Here is a 26,103-nt window from a genome sequence, read left to right as displayed (position 1 = left end):
AATTCTTAAGTGAAAATTTTGATAGGTTTTATTTAAATAATGAGAGAAGAAAGGTAATTAGGGTTTTGAGATGATGAAAAAGAAGAGGGAAAGATGAAAAAGGTTCAAAACTGAACACAGATTTTGAAAGAAGAGGGAAAATCTAAAAGATTTGGCATCGCACAAAATAGACCAACGCTTCTGACTATTGACATGATACAAAATTAGGAAAAGAAAAAAGACCAACTTCTGCATTTGATATTTTAAATTTATCTTTTCAATTCAAAATTTATGTGTCATTTTCTTTTTTTCTCTTTAACTTGGGTCTTTAGAGCACAAATTAGCATAATTATACAACTTTTTCCATAAATTAAACATGGATACCAAATGTAAAAGTTTGCTTAAAAAAAATTCAAACATATAAGATGACACACACATTTATAATATAAAAAACAAACATAAGAAATTGATAATTAGTTTTATGAGAAAAAATAGATAATTTTATATTTTAGTGAATATATTAAGCGTAAAAGTTATTATTATTAGCAATATGACGTACACTCCGCGCTTGTCTGTCTATTCTTTTTATTACGCTAATGTGTATAAATTATGAATAATAATTTTTATGAAGTTTAAATTTTGATTAAAAGTATATGTATAATATAATATAAATTCTTACATATTTTTGTCATAAAAATAAATTCTTATCTTTTTTAATAGCATAAACAAGATATCATTCTTATAAGCAGAATTGTTAAAGAGTATAATTGAAAATGAAAATGCAGTCCAAAATCATGTCTTCTCTTTATATGTAGTACAAATTATTACTTTATCATGATATACTAACGTTCAGACGACACTCTATGTCGTTTGTCATTTTTTTTTACTGCGCTAACACGTGTGAATTATAAAAAATATTTTTTTAAAGATATAAAAAAAAACATTGGGGGGCAATTTCAAAAACTACAAGGGTAATTCTGCAGAATTCGAAAGTTGGGGGAAATTGTAAACTTTCAAAAAAAATTAGGGTAAATTTGGTATTTCAAAAAGACTTGGGGAAATCTATAATTTTTGAGAATTTTGTGTGAATGGGCATTTGACGTGGCACAAAGGGACATGTGAAACGATGGTGTTGACTGGACAGATCAAGGGTGATGTGGATTGTTAACACGTGTTTGCAAGTAAATTGTTTGAAGTGACAAGTGGCAGCTGATGTGGTTGTTGACTGGTCGTCTTCAACATCTTGTCTTCCGAAATAACGGCGTTTGTTTATTGCAGAAAAAATGGTCGCAAAGTAGAGTTTTGAGGGTGGAATAGATCTTTTGCCTTAACTTTTTAAAAAATATTTTATAGTGTTCGTAATTTTAAAATGAAAAGTGAAACCTTCCCCTCCAAAACCCTCCATCCAAACACACAGAAAACTCAAAGTTCCATTAATTATTGTGTTTTTTATCTTTCAAGTTAATTTAATAATTAATTCTTAAAAAGTACTGTTTTCTATATATTTGGCCCCTTCGTGAATTTATTGCTAGCTTCGCAGCTGTCATTGAGGATGATACATGAAGGAAGAGATCATATTTATAGTAATCCTAAAAGCCTTAGATGCAACTACAATGAAAATAGAAATACTGAAAATTAAGATGAATGCATGAAATAAAATGTCAACATAAGTGGCTAGGTGGTTGTATGTAAAATATTGTGGCTTGAATTAGGTATAACATGAAAAGGTGTCTGCTTAGTGATAAGAGTTTGACATGCCTTAATAGAAGGAGTTCAAATCTCATCGAAGACGGTTATAAAATGATAGTGTTGCTTTATTTAATAATAGTTTTTCTTTCGCATTTTTTTAAATGTTGTACACTTTTCCTTTTTGGCTTTTGACAACAAAGCCTTTTTGCTGGTGCTAATATGGTCTTGTTGACTTGAGACTTTGAAGTGTTTTTCTCTAAGGGTCTCAAGTTCGATTCTCCCCAATGCCAATTTCGATGAGCTAGTTTAGTTTTCTCAAAGAAAAAATTCTTAGTATTGTTATATTATGTTATTTATTTAAGATAGAGATTGTGCTAGTTTGGATCAGATTGACACATCGACTTAATCAACTTTGAATACAATCAAATGACGTGACTACGTCTTCAAAGTTGCATATTAAAATAATAAGCATTTCTACATGATATGTAAATCCTGTACACTTGAACATATATTAGTATTTCAATTATTCTTCAATACTTTGTTATCATCAAAACCCAGAGAACTTGTATGAACCATTCTTGTTCTAACAAAGGACTCAATTAAATTCTTTAACCAAATGAGACACCAGCTTTCTTGTTCATGTAACTTATTATGATATTTGTACCGTATTGGAGTAATCTGTTTTTCTTTAAGGACTGTGTGCTAATGGTTTAATAGCACACACTAAAGACTAATTTGTTGATGAAATTGTTAGTAATTATAACGCAATTATAATTACTAACAAATTTGACACTAATAAGATCTAAATTTCTTAGAAATATTAGTCCACAGTGAATTAAAGTTGATGTAAGAATTGAAATGAATATAATTGTGATATGGTGTTGCATCTTTCACCATCATATCTGAATTTATGCATTTTGCTGATTTTATGTTTCATTCTTACTTCCAACAGATTTCATCAATGATGCAAAGAATTAGACATAGAATCAAAATGGTTAAGCTAAGACTAAAAGTAAAATTCCATCTTGATTTCTTGGGAGCACTGTCGCTGCCTTTGTCAGACTGCGACGAATCCATCTTTCTCTTGTTTTCTGGGGATGCACCGATTAAGTCCAAAAATCGACCTCTTCTTGAACCATTCATATTCTTAAGATATGCAATGTCAGCTTTATTTTGAGGATTGTCATTTGACTTATAATAGGAAGATCTTTTACTGCTACTCCGTTGCTTCTCTGTCTTCGTATGATCGCGTGAAATCTGGAACCTCTTATCCGGAGTTTGAGAAGGAGGAGAGTTGGAAGTAGTTAAAGGATTGAAATCATCCTTCTCTGTGAAATCATAAATTTCCGAACTGCGTTTGTTTCCATCAGAAGCAACATTCTTAGCATACGAACTTCTACAACGCTTTGCAATATAGGCTAAGCTGGTAGAATTCCAATGCTGCACTCGGATTTTCTGATTAGGAGTTTTCCGATTAGATGGCCGGACAGGAAATTGTTCACGGCGAGGAAATATATCAAGAAACTTGCGGCTTTGTGGACAAGAATAATCAAACTTCTTCTCATAAGATTCTCCAGATTCACCAGCCCCGTTCCTTTCAAAATTTTCACGCTCTAAAATTGAAATTGATTTATCCTGGCCATAAGTTATGTCTAAAACAGACTTGGGGGACGTATTCATCCGACTCAGATTCAAGCTTGGAATTGTAGATTCTGCAAAATTTGAAAACCACGGTGTACCTTGTCGAGCATAAAACAATATGTATGCTTCCTGAGACAGCACAGTCTCTTCAGATACCTTAGTAACCATTGAGTCATCCAATTTATGCCACGTATCCGGAGCAGTGCGAACGAAGCAGAAATAATGCCCTGAAGTAGATGAAATTCCAGTATGGACAACAACTGCATATAGATAGTATTTAGACGATGCATCATTCGAAATGGTGTAAGGCTGCATGTCCAATTGCAACTGGAAATCGATATGCTTGTCAATCTTTTCAACAAAAACCCCATCTGTCTTAAACCTCTTCAAGTGGAAGGCAGCAATCGAAGGTGTCTGATCCAACATAAGTTGTTTCTCCATAGACACTTCTTCGTTGCAGCCCTCGCATTTAAACTTCGCGTCAATGTGTTCCACCATAGTGAAAGATTCTAAAGCACTTGAAAGAGTATCTACATTTTCTATTTCTAGACTGAAATCAATCAATGGCTCATTAATGTCAGACGTGCAGCCACAGTTACAACACCGAAGCTTGCTAACCAAACTACCTCCAAAAACTTTCTTTACGATATTATCGCCCTCAAATTTTGGATCATTCTTCTTCAAATCTAAAAAACATAAATCAAGTTTATCTAATACACATTGCATAAACTCATGGGCATCCTCTTGTTGATATCTTCGAAACATCGAAGAAAAGTGATTCAAATTTTCCACAATGATCATAGGGGAGATAACTCTTCCAGTATAACGCAAGGAACGTTGCATCTGGTAGCGGAAAGCGCAGATAACACAATATCCATTGTGACCATCATTACAAGCATGGCTGCACGAAAAAAGACCTTCGACTAGAGGCACTGTATGATTGAAGCATTGCATGATTGAATTGAGAAAGCATGTGTTACCAAGGTTAGCAAGTCCAGCCGGTATCCATCCTACCCGCGATGAAATACTTGGCCGACACTCATCGAGATCAGACGCCTCCGGCTGATCGCCTCTGTTAATCCTCTCCTCTGTTAACTGTTTCAGAGTAGAGGATTTAACGGAAGGTTGCCATGAAGTATCCGTTTGAGCCGTGTCTAAGGTTTCGGATATTAAAGACACCCTTGACAGTGAATTCATGTGATTCTCTTGCTGTTCTTGTTTACCACATGGTGAAATTGAACAAGATTTTGGAAGGGGTTTAGCAAGAAAAATACCCATGAAAAAGAGAAGATTTAGTTCAGAGAATGAGAAGGTTAGGGTTTCAAAAAGGTGAGTTTCTTGAGTGAGAATTTTGAAACAAATTAGGGTTTGAGAAGATGAAAAAAGAAGAGGGAAAGATGAAAATATTTGGCACCGATATAAAAATCTCAAGAAAATGACATCGCACGCTTTCTCTTTTTTTCCTGTATGTGATCCCTCATGAATAATGATATACTTTGGCTAAACCCTACTTAACTACTTATAGGTCAATATAAGTTAGCTTATTAATTTCGTCAAATAAAATTATATTACTACCTCCGTCCCTAATTATAAGGCCCTTTTGAAAAAATAACGTGAATTAAAATAGTGGATATTTGTATTAAATATGTTTGTAATTACTATTATTTTTACAATTTTATCCTTTAAGAAAGAGGGTTGGCTTATGTTTTCAACATTCTATTTATTGTTGATTGAAGAAAAAGATGTATAATAAATAGGGGCATGTATGTAAAGAAATAATTAATGTAGTTGGAAATAGAAAAGGGGTCTTATAAAAATGGACAAAAAAAATTCTCAAAAGAGTCTTATAATTAGGGACGGAGGTAGTATTAATTAACCTTTTCTTGAAGATTGATTCTCTCTCGTACTAGCCATTGTATTTATTTTTTGCAAAATCTATTTTTTCCTTAAAAAAAAAAAAAACTATGTTATATATCTATAATCTATAATAAATATAAAGAAAAATACCTCTTTCATCATTTTTGGGCTGAATTTTTCTTTCAGAAAATATCCTTAATATAATTTTCAATACAAATACACATGTAATAAATAGATAAGAATAAATTTAAATATTAAATCAAATGTAACAAACGCGGGCAAAAAATAATGTTAAAGATTGAATTTTAAATCCTCTAAAAAAAAGATTAGGACGCAAAATATTTTAGAAAAGATTGTTGTTGGTGTCCTTAAAAAATGAATTAAATTATTATTTTTTGTTATATTATTGGTGTCATTGAAACAGATAATCATGGTTAGTTTGGTTTGTTATAATTTGAAAGCAGCAGACATTTATATTTTTTGTTTTAATCAAAATAAAATATCATAAAAAATCATCGTTTATAATTTTCAAACGTTAGTTCAAAAAAAAAAGAGCGAAAAGACACACACATAAGTTCTCGTCTTTTTGCTTGTGCTTCCTAAATGAAATATAATTATAGCGTCAATGTTACTCCTATTTAATTAGTCAACATAAATAAATAAAATTTGATACATCAATATAATAATGAACATAAATAGTTAAGAAAAAAACAACAATTTTTATTAAAAAACAATTTTTTTTCTTAAAAAGAAAGTTTTTATTTTTATTTTTGGTTTAGTAGCCTAGTGGCTAGAGCTCACATATACAATTAAATGTGGAGAAGCGAGGTATCCGGGATTTGAACCCTGACCCCTGCATAAATTATGCAATGTCCCTGTCAACTGAGCTAAGCTCACAGGACTCTTAAAAAGCAATTTATCAAAACAAAAATTGACAAATAATCTAATTAAGTACATTTTTTCAGTATTTGATATAGGATCAAACATATAAACGGAATCTCATACATCAACAACAATAATAATAATAAAAGAAATTTCGTATTATTAAGTTTTTTTAAGAATATCTTTTTCCGCAATCTCATATTATTAATTTTAAAAAAAAAAATATCGGATCAAATTAATGGCTGGATGATGGAATTTCAGTCTATATATCAAGAATATATTTTTACCACTATAATATAAAGTATATTTTTTTCTGTTAGAAGAGAAAAAACATTTTACAAAAAATAAATAGAATTGTTAATAGAAGAGATAATGAAATTGTTTTTCAAGAACAAGTTAATTAATGAGACAACATATATATTGATCAAAGTGACACATTTATTGCATCTTAGTCCATGCAATTTTGCATAGGTTAGAAAAATCTCTTATAACAAATATCACCTTGTTTTTTTTCTTCAACTAATTTAGTGGATAGAAATTGACATTTTTAAAACGAACAAATGAGATGTTTATATTATCAGGCCAGGAGTGAATGATTTAAATTTCAAAGTAATATATATCGGCATAGCTGAAATGATGTATTTAACTAAACCTTTTTTTTCCTTAAAAAAAATAACTTAACCTTTTTATAAGGAGGAAGTCAAGATTGCAGTGTGGAATTGTGGTGGTTGTAAGAGCGCGGGACAAGATATTTTACAAAAAAATAACTCAACCCTCATTAGTTTACCATTCTTGTGATTCATATCAGTTTTAAAAGTGATGTGAATCACAAGAATGGTAAACTAATGAGGGTTATTGATGACACTTTGTCATCTCTTTTCGTAGTTATTTTTTATGCATTTTTATGTCAAACTAATTGTAATTCTGGGAGTTATCGGGCGCCGATTTAGCAGGAGCGAGACCATGAAATTTGAATTTCTGAGGATTTCGAGGGCCGATTTTAGCATTTCGGTGGCCGATTTTTACTAGGTCTATATAAGAAAAACGCATTTTCTGAAGAATTGTTGGAGATTTTAGAGAGAAAACACATATTTTAGAGTTGATGCTTTGCAAATCTGGTGGGAGACCATCAAAACACATAGTCAGTTATCCAATACATGTATGAATCTTTACTTTTGCATTAGCTATCTTGTACTTTATCTATGAGTAACTAATCTCCTTGTGGTTGAGACTTAGATGAATCTGATGTAATTCCATGAATACCTAATTTGTATGAACTCCCTTGAATATCAATGAAAGTCTAGTTTAATTCATATTTCCTTGTGTTTAATGACATATGTATGTTTATGATTAACTACTAGCACTAGCATCTTGAATGTGTAAATTTATCTTATAGAACTTGAATGACCACTAGCCATGCATGGCTTTTGAATCTGATCTAGGAAATATGTTTAACCTAAGTAATTAAGTTAGAGATAGACAATTATTAGGTTATGATTTAGGGATTAACGGACTGTTAAAACCTCCAAAGATTTCGAATTCATCACTGAAGAGATTAAGGGGTTAGCACTTGCAGAGAGAATTATAGCTAGGTCAAAAGATTGAGTAGAATTACTTTGTTAATATGTCGTTAAACTAAATGAACATTGATTGAATTGAGGGTGCAAATTACCATATAAGAGCATCGGAGGATTCGAAGGTCTTAACCATATTTCTCATTAATTTCTCAAGTTCGATTCTCCCGGTCATAAGAAAATTTAAAAATATAACAAACAGATGACTCAAAATTAAATTCTTTAAGCAAATGAAAGACCAGTTTTCTTGTTCATATAACTTATTATCATATTTGTACCGTATTGGAGTAATTGATTTTTTATTTTATGGTGTGTCTGCTAATCGTTCAAGCTCAAAGTTGAAATACTCCGATAATAGCAATAATACTAATAGCACCCTGAAGACTAATTTAGTTTTTGAAATTTGTTACTAGTAATTAGCTCTTTCTAAATTTGACACTAACTAGATCAAAATTACATAGAAAAATTAGTTGATAGTCACTTAACATGAATGTGAGAAATGAACTCCATGTAATTTCGATACGAAAGGTTAACGTCATCATAATTTCTAACGATGAAAGGTAATAGAGAGATTATTTTGAATAACATTTTACAATTTTAGACAGTTTTGCCAATTCATAAAATTCAAAATAGGTGAATGACTTTAGTATTGAATTTTTCCCCAATCAAGAGATTAATTTCATTATGAATTTCCTTGTAAGGTAAATTCTACCATGTCTTGAAGTACATAGTAGATTCACAATAGAAAAATATAGGTAAAAGTCATTAATTTCATTGTACTAAGAAAAAGTGTTAAAAACAACATATTTCACTTTACCAGAATTCATACATTTTGCTGATTCTATGTTTCACTCTACCAACATACTTCATCAATGATGTAAGGAATTAGACATAGAATCAAAATGGTTAGACAAAGACAAAGTCAGACACATTTTAGTTCTTAAAATTGAAATTGTAAGATGGATGCCTCGACGGTCTCAGAGGATGTACCTACAAAGTAATACTAATATCATATTAAAAAGAACATGCATATTAGTTAAATGTAACAGTTTGATATATTGGAAAAATCAAGTCCCGTGTTGATTAAAGATGAAGCCTCGACAGAGTTTATAAAGAGTGACATAACGGGAACGATGGCGTGATATAAAGGTATTTACAGCAAAAATATCAAGTACATAGCCAAATGCCTAAAGTCAAGTCAGAGACTATTCGCTGTGAAATTCCCAGCTGCCAACAGACGCATCGCTTGATTTCTAGGGAGCAAGCTGACAACAGAAGCGTGGCTTGATTTCCTGGAAGCACTGTTGCTGCCTTTGTTAGACTGCGATGAATCAATCTTTTGTCTCTTGTTAATTATGTTCAAAAATGCATCTCTCCTTGAACCATGCATATTCTTCACATAAGAAATGGCAGCTTTATTTTCAGGATTGTCATTTGACTTGTATGATGATCTTTTACTGCTACTCCTTTGCTTCTCTGTCTTCAAATGATCGCGTGAAATCTGGAAAGGAGGAGAGTTGGAAGGAGTTAAAGGATTGAAATCATCATTCTCTGTGAAATCATAAACTTCCAAACTGCGTTCGTTTCTATCAGGAGCAACATTCTTAACATATGAACTTCCACTAAGCTTTGCAATAGAAGCCAAATTGGTAGAATTCCAATGCTGCACGCGGACTTTCTGATTAAGAGTTTTCTGATTTGATGACCCAAAAGGAAGTTGTTCGCGATGAGGAAAAGTATCAATAAACTTGCGGCTTTGTGGACAAGAATACTCAAACTTCCTCTCAAAAAATTCTCCGGATTCACCAGCCCTGCTCCTTTCAATATTTTCGTTTAAAACAGACTTGGGGGACGTATTCATCCGACTCAGATTCAAGCTTGGAATTGTAGATTCTGCAAAATTTGAAAACCACGGTGTACCTTGTCGAGCATAAAACAATATGTATGCTTCCTGAGACAGCACAGTCTCTTCAGAAACCTTAGTAACCATTGAGTCATCCAATTTATGCCACGTACCCGGAGCAGTGCGAACGAAGCAGAAATAATGCCCTGAAGTAGATGAAATTCCAGTATGGACAACAACTGCATATAGATAGTATTTAGACGATGCATCATTCGAAATGGTGTAAGGCTGCATGTCCAATTGCAACTGGAAATCGATATGCTTGTCAATCTTTTCAACAAAAACCCCATCTGTCTTAAACCTCTTCAAGTGGAAGGCAGCAATCGAAGGTGTCTGATCCAACATAAGCTGTTTCTCCATAGAAACTTCTTCGTTGCAGCCCTCGCATTTAAACTTCGCATCAATATCTTCCACCGTAGTGAAAGAATCTAAAGCACTTGAAAGAGTTTCTACATTTTCTATTTCTAGACTCAAATCAATCAATGGTTCATTAGTGTCAGAAGAGCGACCACAGTTGCAACACCGAAGCCTGCTAACCAAACTGCCTCCAAAAACTTTCTTTACGATATTATCGCCCTCAAATTTTGGATCATTCTTCTTCAAATCTAAAAAACATGAATCAAGTTTATCCAATACACATTGCATAAACTCATGGGCATCCTCTTGTTGATATCTTCGAAACATCGAAGAAAAATGATTCAAATTTTCCACAATGATCTTAGGGGAGATAACTCTTCCAGTATAACGCAAGGAAAGTTGCATCTGGTAGTGGAAAGAGCAGATAACACAGTATCCATTGTGACCATCATTAGAAGCATGGCTGCACGTAAAAAGACCTTCGACTAGAGGCACCGTATGAATGAAGCATTGCATGATCGAATTGAGAAAGCATGTGTTACCAAGGTTGGCAAGTCCAGCCGGTATCCATCCTACCGGCGATGAAATACTTGGCCGACACTCATCAAGATTCAACCCCTCCGGCTGATCACCTCCGTTAATCATCTCCTCTGTTAACGGTTTCAAAGGAGATAATTGAAAGGAAGTATCCTTTTGATGAAAAAGAATGAGAAGGTTAGGGTTTCGAAGAGGTTTTGATAGGTTTTAGAAGATTTAGTTCAAAGAATCGGAAGGTTAGGGTTAGGGTTTTGAAGAGATGAATTTATTGAGTGAAAAATTTGATAGGTTTTGTTTAAACAACAAGAGAAGAAAGGGAATTAGGGTTTTGGTATGTTTTAAAGAAGAGGGAAAGATGAAAAAGTTCAAAACTCAGAAAGAATTTTGCACCGAAATAAGAATCTCAACTGTAAATTGCATCGCACGCTTTCTATTTATTTCTGCGATCTCTCATGGATTATGGTAGGCTTGGGCTTAACCCTACCTATAGTAAAAAAAATCGATTTTATTTTGTTACAGAAATAAAAAATCTCGGCATGCTTTCTCTTTCATGTGATACCAAATTGGCAAAAGATAATTTGTGCTCTTAAAAAAAATGTAAGAAATATAATTTTTTGTGTTAATTCTCCTGTTTTTTAGAGAGTTGTTATAATAATTTAAAGTTTGGTCAAGATAAATAAAGTCTCACTAAGAATTGATCCACCTAAAATTCAAATTCAAATTCTTTTAAACAAATTATCTATGGTAAAGTTTATTAATCACTTGAACTCAATTGTGTATTTAATATTTAAAAAATTTAAAATTTATTTTTTGAAGACAAATATGTTTTTCATTTTGTTTTTTAACTTTTTAACTTGGGTCTCGTCAGAGTAGAAGTTATATGACCGTATAAAATTTTCCCGTAAATTAAACATGGATACTGAATCTAAAGGTTTGGTCCAAAAAATTCAAATATAAAAGGTAACACACATTTGTTTATAATATAAATCAAACATAAAATATTGCTAATTATTTTTATGAAAAAAAATTGATAATTTAGCTTTTAGTATAGACATCAAACGTAAAAGTAAATATATTATCGTCTTTTAGTATAAATATCAGGTACTCAAGATTGTCTTTTCATTAGTTTGCCCATAGAAAAAAAATTGATGATTTGTTGTTGAGGTAAAGGTGTATGTGACTTATTGCAAAATTTGATGGTTTTAAATATTTTGATAGCGTTTTACTTCTATAACCCGAAAAATTCAAAACACGTTTTAAGTTGTATAATCTGAATGGATGTGATAGAAAACATCTTAGATTGGCTTAGCATTGTAATACTCCTTCTCTCATAAATTGTAAGCAAAATAAATAAATAAATTATTTAACACTTATTAAGAAAACTAAAACATCTTTTAAAAAATAAAAAAACTAAAACATATTTCCTAAGTCTCATTTTAATTGTCAGTTAAACATTTTATTTCTTTGTCTCAAAATAATTGGGAGTGGTTATGGTGCATAAGGAAATCCTTATGCACCGTGCATAAATTCCATTTGAAATATAATTGTTTCCCTACATCTCCAAGTGAAACCAAACGAAACAACACTACAACCGTGGAAATCATCATTTTAGTTCAATAATGATTTCAGAGTGTTGATTTGGTTCAATAACAGTCGCAAATGTCCTTATTATAGTATGTTTTGTATAAAATTATGCCAAAACCATTTTGTTGTGGAAATGGTTTCTGTGAGTTGTACTCCAAAACCATTAGGTGTACTTAATGGTTTCCAGCAGGTGAAAAAAACTAAGAGCCATTGACATCATTCAATTTTGGACTGACACAATTGGAGGAGGAGGAAAAAAATGGTTTTTGTGAGTTGTACTCCAAAATCATTTTGCTGTGGAAATAGTTTATGTGTGTTATACTCCAAAACCATTTTGCTGTGGGAATGGTTTCCAGAAATTTTTGCTGTGGGAATGGTTTCAGCAATTCATTTTTTGAGCTTTCACTACAAATCCATCAAACACTTTTCCAGCAAACAATCATCAAAATCATAACACACTACAAATTTCGAATTCTTTTCTTCTCTTCTATCAATTTCGAATTCTTCTCTTCCGTGTCCTTTTTTTTTCGAATCTTTGAAGTTAGATCTAGGCATATGTGTTTGCTTTTCGAAAATTTTAAAGGTGGATTTGAGTTTAAAAAGAAAATGGATGTCAGATCCTTGAATGTTTTTTGAAAACGGAGGTTTTTGCTATCTCCGGCACAGCGCCAACGCCCTGTTGGGCCGGCAGCCACCGCGCCGGCGCTTGAAGAGGAGGTCAGAGAAGAAACTCTTTTGCAGAGCATCTCTCTCTAAGTTTCAGACTTAGAGAGAGAAAGAGTGTTGGTTTATGACTTTTTTTTTTGTTTAAAGTTGTTTTTATACTGCCTTTTCTTATGTAAATCCAATAGTTGTGAAGTGTTTATACACGGCGCATAAGAAAATGGCTTATGCACCATAACTTTTCCCAAAATAATTGTCATTTAAAGTTTCAATGCAATATTTATATATATATTCCATTAATATACCTTTATTTATTGATTTTCACTCTACTTTTTTTAAGGTAATTTTCACTCAACTTGACTGCCTCAATAACTATAATTAATAGAGGTATTTTAATAAATATATTAATTTTACCATTAAAATCAACATAATTAATAATTTCATTAAAAATCACGCACCATTCTTAAACGACAATGATAATGAGATGGAGCGAGTATTAATATGGGGCATAATTTTTTGTAGGAAGGAAATGGGGTATACCATTTTGTGTTCTCCTTGGAATAAATTTCATTGAAAAATGTAAAAATAATTTTCATTGATTATGAAGAAAATGAGAGTAAAAATTGATATTCTCTCTATCTTAAATTAAGTGTCTCTTTTGAGTTTTACACGGTTCTTAAGAAAATGATCAGTAATGTTGATTTAAATGGTAAAGGGAAAAATGCTAACTTGTGCCCTTATAATACATGTTAAGGATACCAAAAATAGAAATAATGCATTGGAAATTGTGTCTATTTATTTCTCATGAAGTTAAAAATTAATTTTTCATAATAAATATTTGTTATTAATGGAATTCTTAACTTATACCTTAAGGACACAAGTTAACATGACTCAATGGTAAAATGTGCTTCATTTATTTAAAACAACTTATTAATTTTAGTTAGATGATTAAAATTTCTCAACAAAAAAAAAAAGTTAGATGATTAAAATGTAATAAATATGGGTATGTCGGTGAAAGGAAAAAAAAATGTTATATTGGTATCAAAAGAAAGATAAATAATTTGAGACAAAGAAAAATAGTAAACATGACATCTATTTTGAGACGGAGTGAATATATCTTTCCTTTTTTTGGCTTATAATTTTTTTTAAGCAAAATAGAAAATCACATAAATAAAAAAGAGGAGAACAGCCACTAGAGGGACCTTAACGAGTCTGACAAGACTCTACAACAATCTTAACGGGTCTGACAAGACTCTACAACAATCTACAAGCGCTAAAACTCTGCTGAAATTGTTCTGCATTAAAAGTTCACTTAGAATTTCTTATCAAAGTTCATATCTTAGAAATTCTTGAGTCTTAAGAGTCTGTATCTGATTTGTATTGTGAACACCACTGATTGTATATCAAGTGTTCAACCTCAAACAATTTTCTTTGTAATTCTGTTTGAATAGAAGTCTCTTGCAGTTGTGCTTGAGCATAGGAAGTCTCTTGATTGTGTTTAGGAGCATATGAAATCTCTTGCAGTTGTGCTTGAGTAGTTTGAAGTCTCTTGCTAAGTTTAGCACTCAACAATTGTAATCAGATATTACATTTTTAGTGAACTCTTCTTGAAAGTGCAAGGGGGACGGGACTGACTTCCGGTTTGTGGAAGGAACCTGTATAATTGCATTCTCTCTCTCTCTCTCTCTCTCTCTCTCTCTCTCTCTCTCTCTCTTTTATCCGCTGCATTTAGAATATGAACATCACTTCAGAAGCTGAACTCTATCTGCTTCTGATCAGTGATTTCAGTAGGAGAAAACGAAGAAATAGCTAACACAATTCTTCTTGTGTTTTTCTCACCTTCAATACGAACCGCACCCTTTTCGGGTTTTTGAAACAACCACTGCAAAAGGATCACCAATCTAAATCCTCCCAATCCCTGTTCAAACAAAATAGCGAAAACAAAGTCGGATACCCACGAGAACAGCAACTTCTGGCAGCAAACAAATGGCAACCGACGAACAAAACACACCCGGAAGAACAAACATAAAACCACCATGAAGAACCTGCACAAAACTGAAAGCAGCCTGGAGTAGACATCCCACAACCGCTGCACGAACAACCTCAGCCACCCACCATAACCTTGCGACGGTCAGGCAAAAAGCCCGACGAAGGAGGATTAATCACACTGGAATTAGAGGTCGTAACAACGTGAAAGGAAAACCCACAGCAAAACGCCCACGAGCAGTCTCTATGGACTCCACAACCGGTGGCACAAACGACGACTCCGCCACCCGCCTCCCCGAACCAAGAAACAACATACAATTAGCCAAACCACAAGATCTAAAACCACCAAAACTTGAAATCTGATTGAAAGTGTCGATCTGGAAAAGCAACAGCGGACAGGAAACGGGTGCCGGTTGTGCGAAGAAAAAAAAAACCCATGAATATAAGACCAATTTGGATAAGGAAAGTGAGTTTTTTTATTGTTGTATCCTTCCATGAACAATTTGGTCAAATCACATTAATTAAAAAAGTTGATAGTAATATTAAATTTGTCGCTAATTTTATTTTTTACAATTTTATGTTTTAAGAAAGAGTTAATTTATATTTTCAAGATAGTATTTTTTGTTGATTGAATAAATATATGACTAACTAGTTCTACGGTACAATTTTATGTAAAAAGCAAAATAAAAGATATATTTGTAAAATACTTAACCAAACAAAAAAATATGTAAAATAAATAGTAGTAGGCTGGTAAAAAAAATCATTGATATGGTTGAAAACACCAAAATGGTCTTATAAAAAATGTAATTTTGTTTTTTTTTTTTTAAATAATTTTATAATTAGAGTCTGAGTTAGTATTTTATATTTAAGAAGGATAGAATAATGAACAACATTTTTTGTTTGAATTATTCCATCTATCTTAAATATAAAATACTACATTAGACTTTGTACCCAACAAAAAAAAAATACTACATCAAACTCTAATTATAAAATTATTTAAATAACCACATAACTACCATTAATTTTTTTTTTTTTTGTGGTGGTCGGAGTTCGAACACCGGAACTTGTACATATCAATATCAACTGGACTAGACTCGCGAAGACTAACCATGTTAATATAGTACTCCCTCCGTTTCATAATACTTGTCCATTTTAGAGAATAATTTTGTTTCACAATATTTGTCACTTTCAAGTTTCAATGCAATATTAATTATTATTTTGTCAATAATACCCTTGCATATTTATTGTAGAGAGAGGAAAAAAATAAAATGAAATAATAAATGATTAAGGGTATTATAGAAAACACACATATTTTCATCAAAAATAACAAAATTTATTTAGTTTCTTGGTTAGTGCAATTTCTCCAAAATGGACATGTATTTTGAAACGGAGGGAGTATAACCTTGATTTTATTTTATTTTATTTTACTCGAGATTTTTTTCTAATATTCTCTCAAAAAAAAATATAACTTAGTGATTACTCAATAATTTTCCCACCTCTCTCCCCGTCGTGGACTCACCGACGCAACATCGCCGCCGTCCACCTCCATCATCGAACGCAAAGCCGTTGCACTTCTCTATAGGAAGGTAACTCACATTTTCATGCTCATTCATTTCATGCTGAATGATTAGTGCATTGGTTAAATGACTTAAATCTGAATTTGATGATCGTTTTGTTTGGAAAGTGCATTTTTTTAATGCTGAAATTATTGGGTGTTTGGGTTGTTTCTTTTGATAGTGTTGATGGGTATAGAGTTATTGTTTTGGTATAGGATTGAGTTTTGTACGTAAGGTGTTTGTTGAAATGTTTCAATGAGTTTTCTTATGTTTATTTTGAGTTTTTAATTGTTGTAATGTGCTTGAGAGTTGATATTGTTGGTTGAGTATGCATGGTTTCTTGTTTTGTTCAGTAGAAGTTGATATCAAAAAGCTTTTAGTTTAGGTGCTTCAATTTTAGAGTTTGTTTGTTACAACTTTTTTTAAATAAAATAATCAATTTTACAAATTTTCAGAAAAAAATTGAGAGTTTGAACAAAATCTAAAAACTACTTCAAATGAGAAGTTTTTAGGGTGCGTTTGTTTCAGGTTATAAAAATGATTTTTTTTTTTTAAATATCTAGATATTTTTTAGAAAAGCTGAAGCTAATTTCCGTTTGTTTATTATCATAAAAATCATTTTTTTTTTAAGATTTACAACTCTTACACTTAAGTTCCTTGTGTTTTTAGAAAAAATGGATTTGTAAAAAGCTACTAGGAATAGCTTTTCATTTTGAGTTTAAAAATGATTTTTTTTACAAATGACTTTTTTAAAATCTGAAACAAACACTACTAAAATAAGAAAAGTGAAGAAAGTTTGGTGTTATGAAGATGTGTAACAATGTAAGTGTTAAATAGAGAACTTGCAGTTCATTCCTTTGCCTACTAACAATGACCATTTGGAAGTCCAAATATGACATTCATTACTGCTATATATTTATCTCTACATTGGCCTTCATTTGTTGGCACCTTTTATGTCTTCAATATTATTATTAAATAAAGTGGTAATTTAACGGTCAACATGATAACATAGCCTTTGGTACCCTGTTTTCCAATTACATATGTTGTTGATTTGAGGGAAGTCCTTAAATTTTCAAAATTAGACATATAGTTCTATCTATGCAGTTTTTTTTACTGGAAAATGTTAGTTATTACTAATTACTAATTACTAATTAGAATGTTAATTTGATCTTGATCCTTGCGAAGTAAAAAATGGATTGTATCAGACCTGCACGACTTTCCTGATAAGATCCATAAATGACTTGTTTTTGGTAAGATATGTACATTACTATACAAAAATTCGGATGCATGGTACACATCGGTACTCCAATTCATTTCGCCATGTTAGTTCCCGGAATCTACTCTGGGACCTCCTGCTTAAAACTCTTTCAATGTCCCTTAGCTCATCAACTTAGCTACCTATGTGGAACTTGTATCCATGTAGTTTAAAATTGCTTCGTTTCTTAATAATGTACCTATAGAAGATGCCAACTGATATTTTGATGTTATCTCTTCTTTTGGTGTTTGAAGTTGTGAATCGCCCATACCACTTCCTTTGCTTTTTGCTCGATTAATGGCTTTATTATATTTTACTTATGACCATGTTTTATTTTCCATCAATAATTATTTCACTTTTGTGGGTTGCAAGTTGGCAGCTGTAGTTAATGAGTAGTTACTTGGTTTGAGGGTTTTCTCTAGAACCTTTCCTAAATGGTTATCTTTTGTGCAGATTAGAACAAAGCACCTGCCAAAGAAAGTTGGCAGAGAAAATCACATACTGTAAAAATATTCTCGAGCAAACTTCAAAGAAATGAAACAGGTTTGTGTTCTCAGTATAAGGTGGAGTGGTTGGAAAATGGCCCCCCAGAGAATTATCGTGATATAACCGAAGAAAATGATGTTATTCTAATGGATGGCTGAGATTTGTGACCTGCTTCAAGGAAAACTGATCTGGGTCTGTTCCTTTATGTGAAACTTGTTTGTCTATAACCTTCAACTGAATTATGGCTGTGATTTATTGTCCGAAACCCCGTCAACAAGTTGTGACTTCTTTGACTGTGTATCATGCAAAACGCAAATAAGCTTATTTATATGCTTGAGGTGACAGTACTGTACTGATAAGAGAAATATGTCTCCTTCCCATGAAGCTCTGATTTTGATTCAGAAGATGGTGAAACTTCCTCCAGAAAAAGCTTTCTCATTCTTCATTCCCTCAACATGTCAAGGCCTTCAACACACCTCTCAATCCGTATCGTTCATCTTAAACCGTCTCCTCTCCTCTGGCCTGCAATCTCAGGCTCAATCTGTACTTGTCCGCGTAATCTCAGGTCAAGTCACTTCGTCTATGTTCTCCCATTCTTCACTTATGGAAGAACTAACACAAACGCATTTCACCTCTAGTTCAACCTGTTCTCTTCTCTATGAAGCAATTGTTAATGCTTATGTTCATTCTCAATCACCAGATGAAGCCCTTTATTTCTTACATGAGATGATTCATAAGGGCCATGCTCCTATATCAAACACATTCAATAATCTTTTGAACTTACTTATTAGATCAAATAGTTTTTGCAGAGCATGGTTAGTTTTCGACGAGTTAAAGAACAAGGTTGTTCTTGATGTTTACAGTTTTGGGATCATGATCAAGGGTTGTTGTGAAGCCGGTGACTTGATGAAAAGTTTTCAGCTTCTGGGTATGATGGAAAAGACTGGTTTGTCTCCTAATGTTGTAATATACACTACATTGATCGATGGTTGTTGCAAGAATGGTGATGTTCATTTGGCAAAGAAGTTGTTTTGCAAAATGAAAGGATTGGATCTAGTCGCCAATCAGCACACTTACAGCGTATTAATAAACGGGTTTTTCAAACAAGGCCTTCAAAAGGAAGGATTTCAAATGTACGAAAGCATGAAACTAAGCGGAATTGTGCCTAATGTTTATACTTACAGCTCTGTGATTGGTGAATATTGCAACGACGGGAGCATAGATAAAGCTTTTAACGTGTTTGATGAAATGCGCGAAAAAGATATAGCATGTAGCATCATGACATACAACCTTTTAATAAATGGGCTGTGTCGAATGAAGAAGCTTGGAGAAGCAGTGAAGTTGTTTTATCGTGTAAACCGTGTTGGCCTAAGGCCTAATATATTTACATATAACACATTGATCAAAGGGTATTGTGACGCGGAAAAGATCGATACTGCCGTTAGATTATATAACGAATTGAAGTCAAACGGACTATCGCCGACAGTCGTGACATATAATACTCTGATTGCTGGATATTCCAAAGTCGGAAATTTAGCAGGAGCTCTAAACTTGGTCAAGGAAATGGAAGAGAGAAACATTGCTCCTACCAAAGTGACATATACAATTCTACTCAATGGATTTGTAAGAATAAATTATATGGAAAAAGCATTTGAAATACATTCTTTAATGGAGAAATCTGGTTTGGTTTCAGATGTATACACATATGGTGTATTAATACATGGGTTATGTATGAATGGTAGCATGAAAGAAGCATCTAAACTCTTTAAATCATTGGATGAGTTAAACATGGAACCTAATAGTGTCATATATGATACATTGATTCATGGTTATTGCAAAGAAGGAAACTGTTATAGGGCTCTTAGGTTACTCAATGAAATGATTGGTAAAGGAATGGTTCCAAATGTGGCAAGTTTTTGTTCAACCATAGGACTTCTTTGCAAGGATGAAAAATTGAAGGAAGCTGAGGTTGTTTTGCAACATATGGTAAATTTGGGATTAAAGCCATCTGTATCATTGTACAATATGGTTCACAAAGATAAAAGTGAAGTTTTGGATGTTGATCTTGAAAGTGTAATATAATTTGTAATTCATAATTTTACTCTGTTTGATTCTATTTTATTTGTCAATCACCATGATATGAAGAAAATGTATATAATCCTAGTTGCAAAATTTAGTTTTTCTATTCAAGACCATAATATTTAAATAATTCCACTTATTTTTATTTCCTTTTCCCCAAACATATCCCATAATAGTCACATCCTAGTAATTCTGTCTGCCCAAGTAATGTCACAACTCATATGTTGAAACGTTTCTTAAATAGTTTTATATTAGAATGTTTTTTTAGAACCTGAAACTTCTAAAAACATGTAAATACCTTCCTTGTTCTTTTCATTCTTGCTCCTATTACTAGAAAGTAGAAACATGCATTATACTCAATTACTTCTTCTAGGATTATTTAATTAGAGATTGATTTTTATATACTGATGGTGTAATTTTTTTTTTTTTTTTTACAAATGCATCTAATCAAATCATATCAAACATTTTCAAAAATTAACTTAAAAAAATTGGATTCATAGTGTTTTGGTTGGATGAATGTTTAATTTTTATACTAAAAATAATTCTTTCTTGTTTTTGGACAGAACAAACATTAATTTCAATTTGATGATTCAATTCAAACCAGTGAACAATAAGATATCAGCACATGAAACATTGGAATTTTTTTCTACACTTTTCACAATGTGAATCCTATAACTCCTAATCAATGTTTTAAAAATCTGAAGCAGTTGATTCCATTAGTTGGACCGAAAATCACTTACTCCTTCGTTAGCTAATTATAGTTATAAGTACATACATTATTAATTGAATTAACCTAAAAAGTGAAATTTACTTATAATTAGTAACGGATGTTTCTCTCAAAAAAAAAGTTAGTAACGGAGGGAGTACCTTAGTGGTTGGTTAAATCTCATTTAAATTATAGTTTTGTTAAAATGGAGTTGATTCAACCATTTTTTAATTTTTTGCAGTAATTATCTTAATAATTTTTTTAGGTTTTTTTCTTCTCAAAAACTATTTTTAAATTATTTTTTATTAGTTATTCAGTTTAATTGTACTTGATATTTAGTTTTTGGAATGTTAACTTGTGCCTTAGGGCAAGGACACAATAAATATTGTATTGAAAAGGTAAGTCTCAAACTTTTAAGGTTATGAATGCACAACTTGTTGAGGCAAAATCCCTAATTAATTTTAAAGATAATAAACTTTAATGATTGAAGATTAAATGGACTTTGATTAATTCCTTGGTATTTAACTTGTGCTCTTGAGTGTTTTCACTAAGACAGGAACAAGGTTTGAATCATACCAAGATGCATAAAATCAAAGGACATTGAATCCATGAACTAATTCTGAAATTCAGAAAGTTAGTTCAGAATGTTGATCAGAGAGTTGATCAGAACGTTCTGATGAGAGTTCAGAAGCAACCCAGTTCAGAAGGTTGTTCAGAAGCTACCCAAATTCATCAAGAACGTGAAGAGCATGCAAGTACACTTTACATGAATAAAAGGTCCAGAAAAGTACATCTGCATGGATCTATCAACAAATAAAGGCATGGACAAGGATCTATGTCAAAAGGATCTTTAATGTTCATCCAAGACTATGAACATTAAAGTACTAGGAATATTCCAAAGAGAATATTGTCCTAGATGATGCATTCACTGCACTTCAGTTGTATCTTACTATTAGGTTTGATTACATTAAAAGTTAAGTCTTATAAATCAACCTAAAGTAAGAACAAATGGAACATTCTGAGATCAGAATGTTCACTTCTGCACATGCTTCCAGCCATGAACAGTGTAGTTGGTGGAAAGATGGAAAAGCTAGCAAAAGGAGATCTTGCATCAGAGATAACGTGTACTCTGAGATGAATCAAGCAAATCTCCTTGAAGCATGGGCCTGAAGACTGCAGATCCACTATCCTCTCTCTCTTGCACCAAATCCAAGACAGATTTGATTCAACTTTATCCTACTTTTTCAAGAAACTTTTGATGCATATGGAGAAGTAACTTTTGAAGGATAAAAATTGAACAAATCTCATGTCACGTATTGGATGGACCCAGAAACTCATCAGACATTCATCCTTGATGAACCCAGATGAAGAACATCATGAATATTAAACATTCTGATGGTCAGAATGTTCAGCTTAGCACATGCTTACTTTATGAACAGTACAGTAGGTGAAAAGCAAAAAGCAAAAGCAAAGCAGATCTGCCATCTTCAACAAGAGATAGACACGTATGAGAGTTGGTACTGTACAAGGACAACACAATCCCTCAAAGCATGGGCATGAAGATGCAGAATCCCACTATATCTTCCTGCACCGGTCCCAAGGCAAAATCTGGGAAAGGAACATTCTGATGTATAAAGAAAAGTCCATACATTGGTTATTGTCCAGAAATTCATATGAAAAGCATATGCATAGCCCAGAATTTCATGTGTTCATTCATACATGATGAACCTAGATGAAGAACATGATGAACCCAGATGAAGATCATCATGAACACAACAACATTCTGATGTTCATCAGAGATCATAATGTTTGCCCAGAATTTCAAGTTAAAGCTTGTGGGACCCAGGACACATGGCATAACACCATTGGACACCCTACAACGGCTATATGAGCCCAAAGACTCTATAAATAGAGATCAAGGCATTAGCAAAACTTGCACCATTGCAAAGCATGCAAGAAAACAACAAAGATTGTTTGAAGCTCTTGCAAAACTGAAATTGATCAATCTCTAAGGCTTTCGTTTACTTAGTGCAAATCAATACTCTTTGTTATCTCTTTCAAAGATAACTTCTTCTTCCTCCTCTGTTTGTTTATCAAACATTCAAACTCCACACAAATTGCAAAGCATACAAGAAAACAACAAAGATTGTTTGAAGCTCTTGCAAATTGAAATTGATCAATCTCTAAGGCTCTTGTTTCCTTAGTGCACATCAATACTCTTTGTTATCTCTTTAAAAATAACACTTCATTCCTTTCTTCTCTTGTCTGATTTCAATCATTCAAGTTTCAAACATCTTGTAAAGTCTCATCTAGCTTTAGGGGTACTAAAGTGTTAGTTTGAGCTAAAGGTGCAAAAGTCTAAGTGGGTAACTTAGCAAGAAGAAAAGAAAGTCTCATCCAGCTTTAGGGGTACTAAAGTGTTAGTTTGAGCAGAAGGAGCAAAAGTCTAAGTGGGCAACTTAGCAAGAAGAAAAAACAAATCTCATCTAGCTTTAGGGGTACTAAAGTGTTAGTTTGAGCTGAGTTAGTAAAAGTCTAAGTGGTTAACTTAGCAACAAGGTGCAAGCCTGCTGAGGCTTAGAGAATACAGAGTTGTAAGTGTTTAGGTGAACACATATTGTAAGGTGCAGGATTTGAGAGGTTATCTCAAGCATCATAGAGGAAACTCCCACAAGATTGTGAGGAGTGGACTAACCCACATTGGGTGAACCACTATAAATTTGTTGTGTGTTGATTCTCTCTTCCCTATACTCTTTACTTACTGCATACACAACACACACAAACACATTTATTTTATTAAGCTGTTTTTGCACTCAGACATCAGAACGTTCTGAAGTCTGCTTTTAACTTAACCATTCCAAGTTTCAACTTGAGAATCAATTTTAAGTTACAGGTTTAATTTTTAAAGGGTCACAATTCAAACCCCCATTCCTTGTGACTATTTTATCTACTTCACAACTTTCAAGATTAAATTTTTTTATTTAGTTTCTTATATTGTGCCCTTAGGACACAAGTTAACAAAACACTTAATTTTTATATATTTGTATAAATTAACTCATCTTTACATATAAGAATTGTTTCTTACAAATAAGAATTGTTTCACTTGTAAACAAATGTTTAGATCATGCCTATGTGTAAACATCTCGACTTGATAAAATGATCTAATGAATCTTGAATAGACTTTAATATCATATGTTTATATGGGAGGAGGTTTGATGGGATTGTCTAGAGGGGAGCCGAGATGGGCTTCTATTTGGTGGAAGGGCCTAATTAAGCTTGGTGATTTTGGGGAGCTTAATTGGTTCAATTCGGGGTTGGAGCGACAAGTTGGTAATGGTCTCAACTCTAGTTTTTGGGGTGACATATGGAGAGGAGATAGTAGTTTTAGAAGTAGGTATCTGAGGCTCTATTCTATTTCGGACCAAAAGGAGGCTAAGGTAGGAGAGGTGGGTTGGGTGTCGGAGTTTGGCTCGGAGTGAAATTTTACTTGGAGAAGACATCTTTTCATGTGGGAAGAGGAGGTGCTTTTAAGCCTTGAGGAAGATTTGGAGGGAGCTAGATTGTCTAAGAGGATAAATGGAGGTGGAAGTTAGATGAGTCCGGTATTTTTACGGTGAGCTCGGCCTATAAGAGGTTGGAGGGTATTGTCCTTAGCGAGGTGGGGTGGAGCCGAGGGTGGAGGAGAAAGGAGTTTTCAAGAGGTTGTGGAAGAGTTCGGCGCCTTCAAAGTGTTGGCTTGGAAATGGACGAGGAGTTGAACGAGTATACCGGTTTGTTTATTTTTAGAGTGGTGTTGGAACCCTCAATGGTGCCTAAGTCGGCCACCTACCCGGTTGTGATGGTGTGGAGGTTGGGGGTGTTGGTGTTTAGGCAGCTGTGTCCTGCTGGTTCTTTTGGCCTTTGCAATATGTATTTTTGGGGAGTTTTTAGTCTCTGTGGAGGTTTAGCAGATTTTTTTTTTCATGCTATAGCAGGCGCTGCTGCTGCTTGCTTAATTAGGTGGAGTATTCTTTCGGTGGCTGGGCTATTTTTGGGCTTTTTAGGTAGTTGAGGCAATGGTATGCAAGTGGTTTCTTGTTCCATTTGTATATGTCGGCCTCAATACCAGTTGGTGTGGCTTTTTAGTTTGTTTTTGGGGCTTAGGTGTTCCGTATATTTGCGGCACTTTGTTTGTATTTTGTCCTTTCTTGCCGTGGGTTAATAATGCTTTTTGCATAGCTCGTCGAGAATAAATTTGATATATATCATATGTTTATATAATAATGAACATATTATTTTTTTTGAAGAACATAATTCTTTCTTATAAAGTAAGAATCGCCCATTTATAAACATTTGCTCGTAACATGTTATATTACCCAAGAAGCATGGACGCAAACAGGACAGACACACTGACACACACCGATCCATATAATTACTTGAGACAGACACACCAAAACAAATACTAATTTAAGAAAATGACATAATTTAATGCAATTATAGGTGTCGTGTCGAACACAAACGCGTGTCCGCATCAAAACACACCTAATCCGAGAAATCTTCATGCTTCATATTGAAGGTGAGAAAAACACAAGAAGGGGGGTTGAATTGTGTTTTCTTCTTCTCTCTTAATTAATCTACTTCTGATAAACCTTCAGAAGCAGTTTGTGAATGCTTCTGATGAATAGATCAGAATTAGATGTGCAGCGGAAAAGAACAGAGTAGAGAAAAGAAAGACAAAGAGACAAGCAGTTATCCTGGTTCCTTCCACAACACGGAAGTAGTCCAGTCCCCCCTTGCACTTCCAAAGAGATTTTCACTATAATCAACAAGATTACAACTGCTCAATACTTTCTAAGTATGAGACTTCACAAAGATGCTCAAGCACACACGCAAGAGACTTCCAATGCTCAAGCACTAAGCAAGAGACTTCTATGCTCAAGCACTAAGCAAGAGACTTCTAATCAAACAAAAGTACAGATAATTGAGTTTGACTTGAACACTTGATATACAATCAGTGGTGTTCTCAATACAATACAGTAAAGACTCTAGACTTTGAATTTCTAAGATTTATCAAATCAGTGCAGAAATTCTGTGTGCTTTGTAGAATCAATTTGACAGAGTTTTGGCGCTTTTGAACTTGTATATCTCTATCTACAATCTTCAAGTCTTCACTCCTTTATATAGAGGTGTGAAAGAGACGTTGAGATAATCAGCACGTCTAAAGAGTCGTTTGAATTCCTTTAATCATCCACCAGTGATCCTTTGCCTGATTTGGGTGTAGTCCTTTGAAGAGTTAGCTTCAAATTCATTCCCATCTTGAAGGCGCACATTCTGCAGGCAAGGCTGTTGTCTTGTCTTGTAGCGTAGACAAAAACAGAGTAGTGGAGGTA

General features: G+C 33.1%; 3 protein-coding genes across 3 annotated transcripts; 1 reads left to right on the top strand and 2 right to left on the bottom strand.

Moving 5' to 3' along the window:
* Positions 1-2,607: 2,607 nt before the first annotated feature.
* Positions 2,608-4,587, bottom strand: LOC25495673 (ubiquitin carboxyl-terminal hydrolase 20). The gene has a single exon (XM_013595902.3). The coding sequence runs from the start codon at positions 4,585-4,587 to the stop codon at positions 2,608-2,610; it is 1,980 nt and encodes a 659-aa protein (XP_013451356.3).
* A 4,233-nt stretch (positions 4,588-8,820) lies between these two features.
* On the bottom strand, positions 8,821-10,527 carry LOC25495672 (ubiquitin carboxyl-terminal hydrolase 20). The gene has a single exon (XM_013595901.1). It carries the CDS (start codon positions 10,525-10,527, stop codon positions 8,821-8,823), a length of 1,707 nt encoding a protein of 568 aa, XP_013451355.1.
* Positions 10,528-16,104: 5,577 nt separating this feature from the next.
* Positions 16,105-20,121, top strand: LOC25495670 (pentatricopeptide repeat-containing protein At4g11690). Its single transcript, XM_024786201.2, has 2 exons — positions 16,105-16,238; positions 17,917-20,121. The coding sequence occupies exon 2, from the start codon at positions 18,316-18,318 to the stop codon at positions 20,029-20,031; it is 1,716 nt and encodes a 571-aa protein (XP_024641969.1). The 5' UTR covers positions 16,105-16,238; positions 17,917-18,315; the 3' UTR covers positions 20,032-20,121.
* The last annotated feature ends 5,982 nt before the right edge of the window (positions 20,122-26,103 follow it).

Source organism: Medicago truncatula, chromosome 6 (assembly GCF_003473485.1).
Source record: "Medicago truncatula cultivar Jemalong A17 chromosome 6, MtrunA17r5.0-ANR, whole genome shotgun sequence".
NCBI classification, from domain to species: Eukaryota; Viridiplantae; Streptophyta; class Magnoliopsida; order Fabales; family Fabaceae; genus Medicago; species Medicago truncatula.
This window is presented reverse-complemented; position numbering and strand designations above follow the sequence as displayed.

What these genes read in the sequence shown, in the direction of transcription:
- LOC25495673 (XM_013595902.3), bottom strand. Translation starts at nt 4,587, where the DNA reads ATGGGTATTTTTCTTGCTAAACCCCTTCCAAAATCTTGTTCAATTTCA.
- LOC25495672 (XM_013595901.1), bottom strand. Translation starts at nt 10,527, where the DNA reads ATGATTAACGGAGGTGATCAGCCGGAGGGGTTGAATCTTGATGAGTGT.
- LOC25495670 (XM_024786201.2), top strand. Translation starts at nt 18,316, where the DNA reads ATGTCTCCTTCCCATGAAGCTCTGATTTTGATTCAGAAGATGGTGAAA.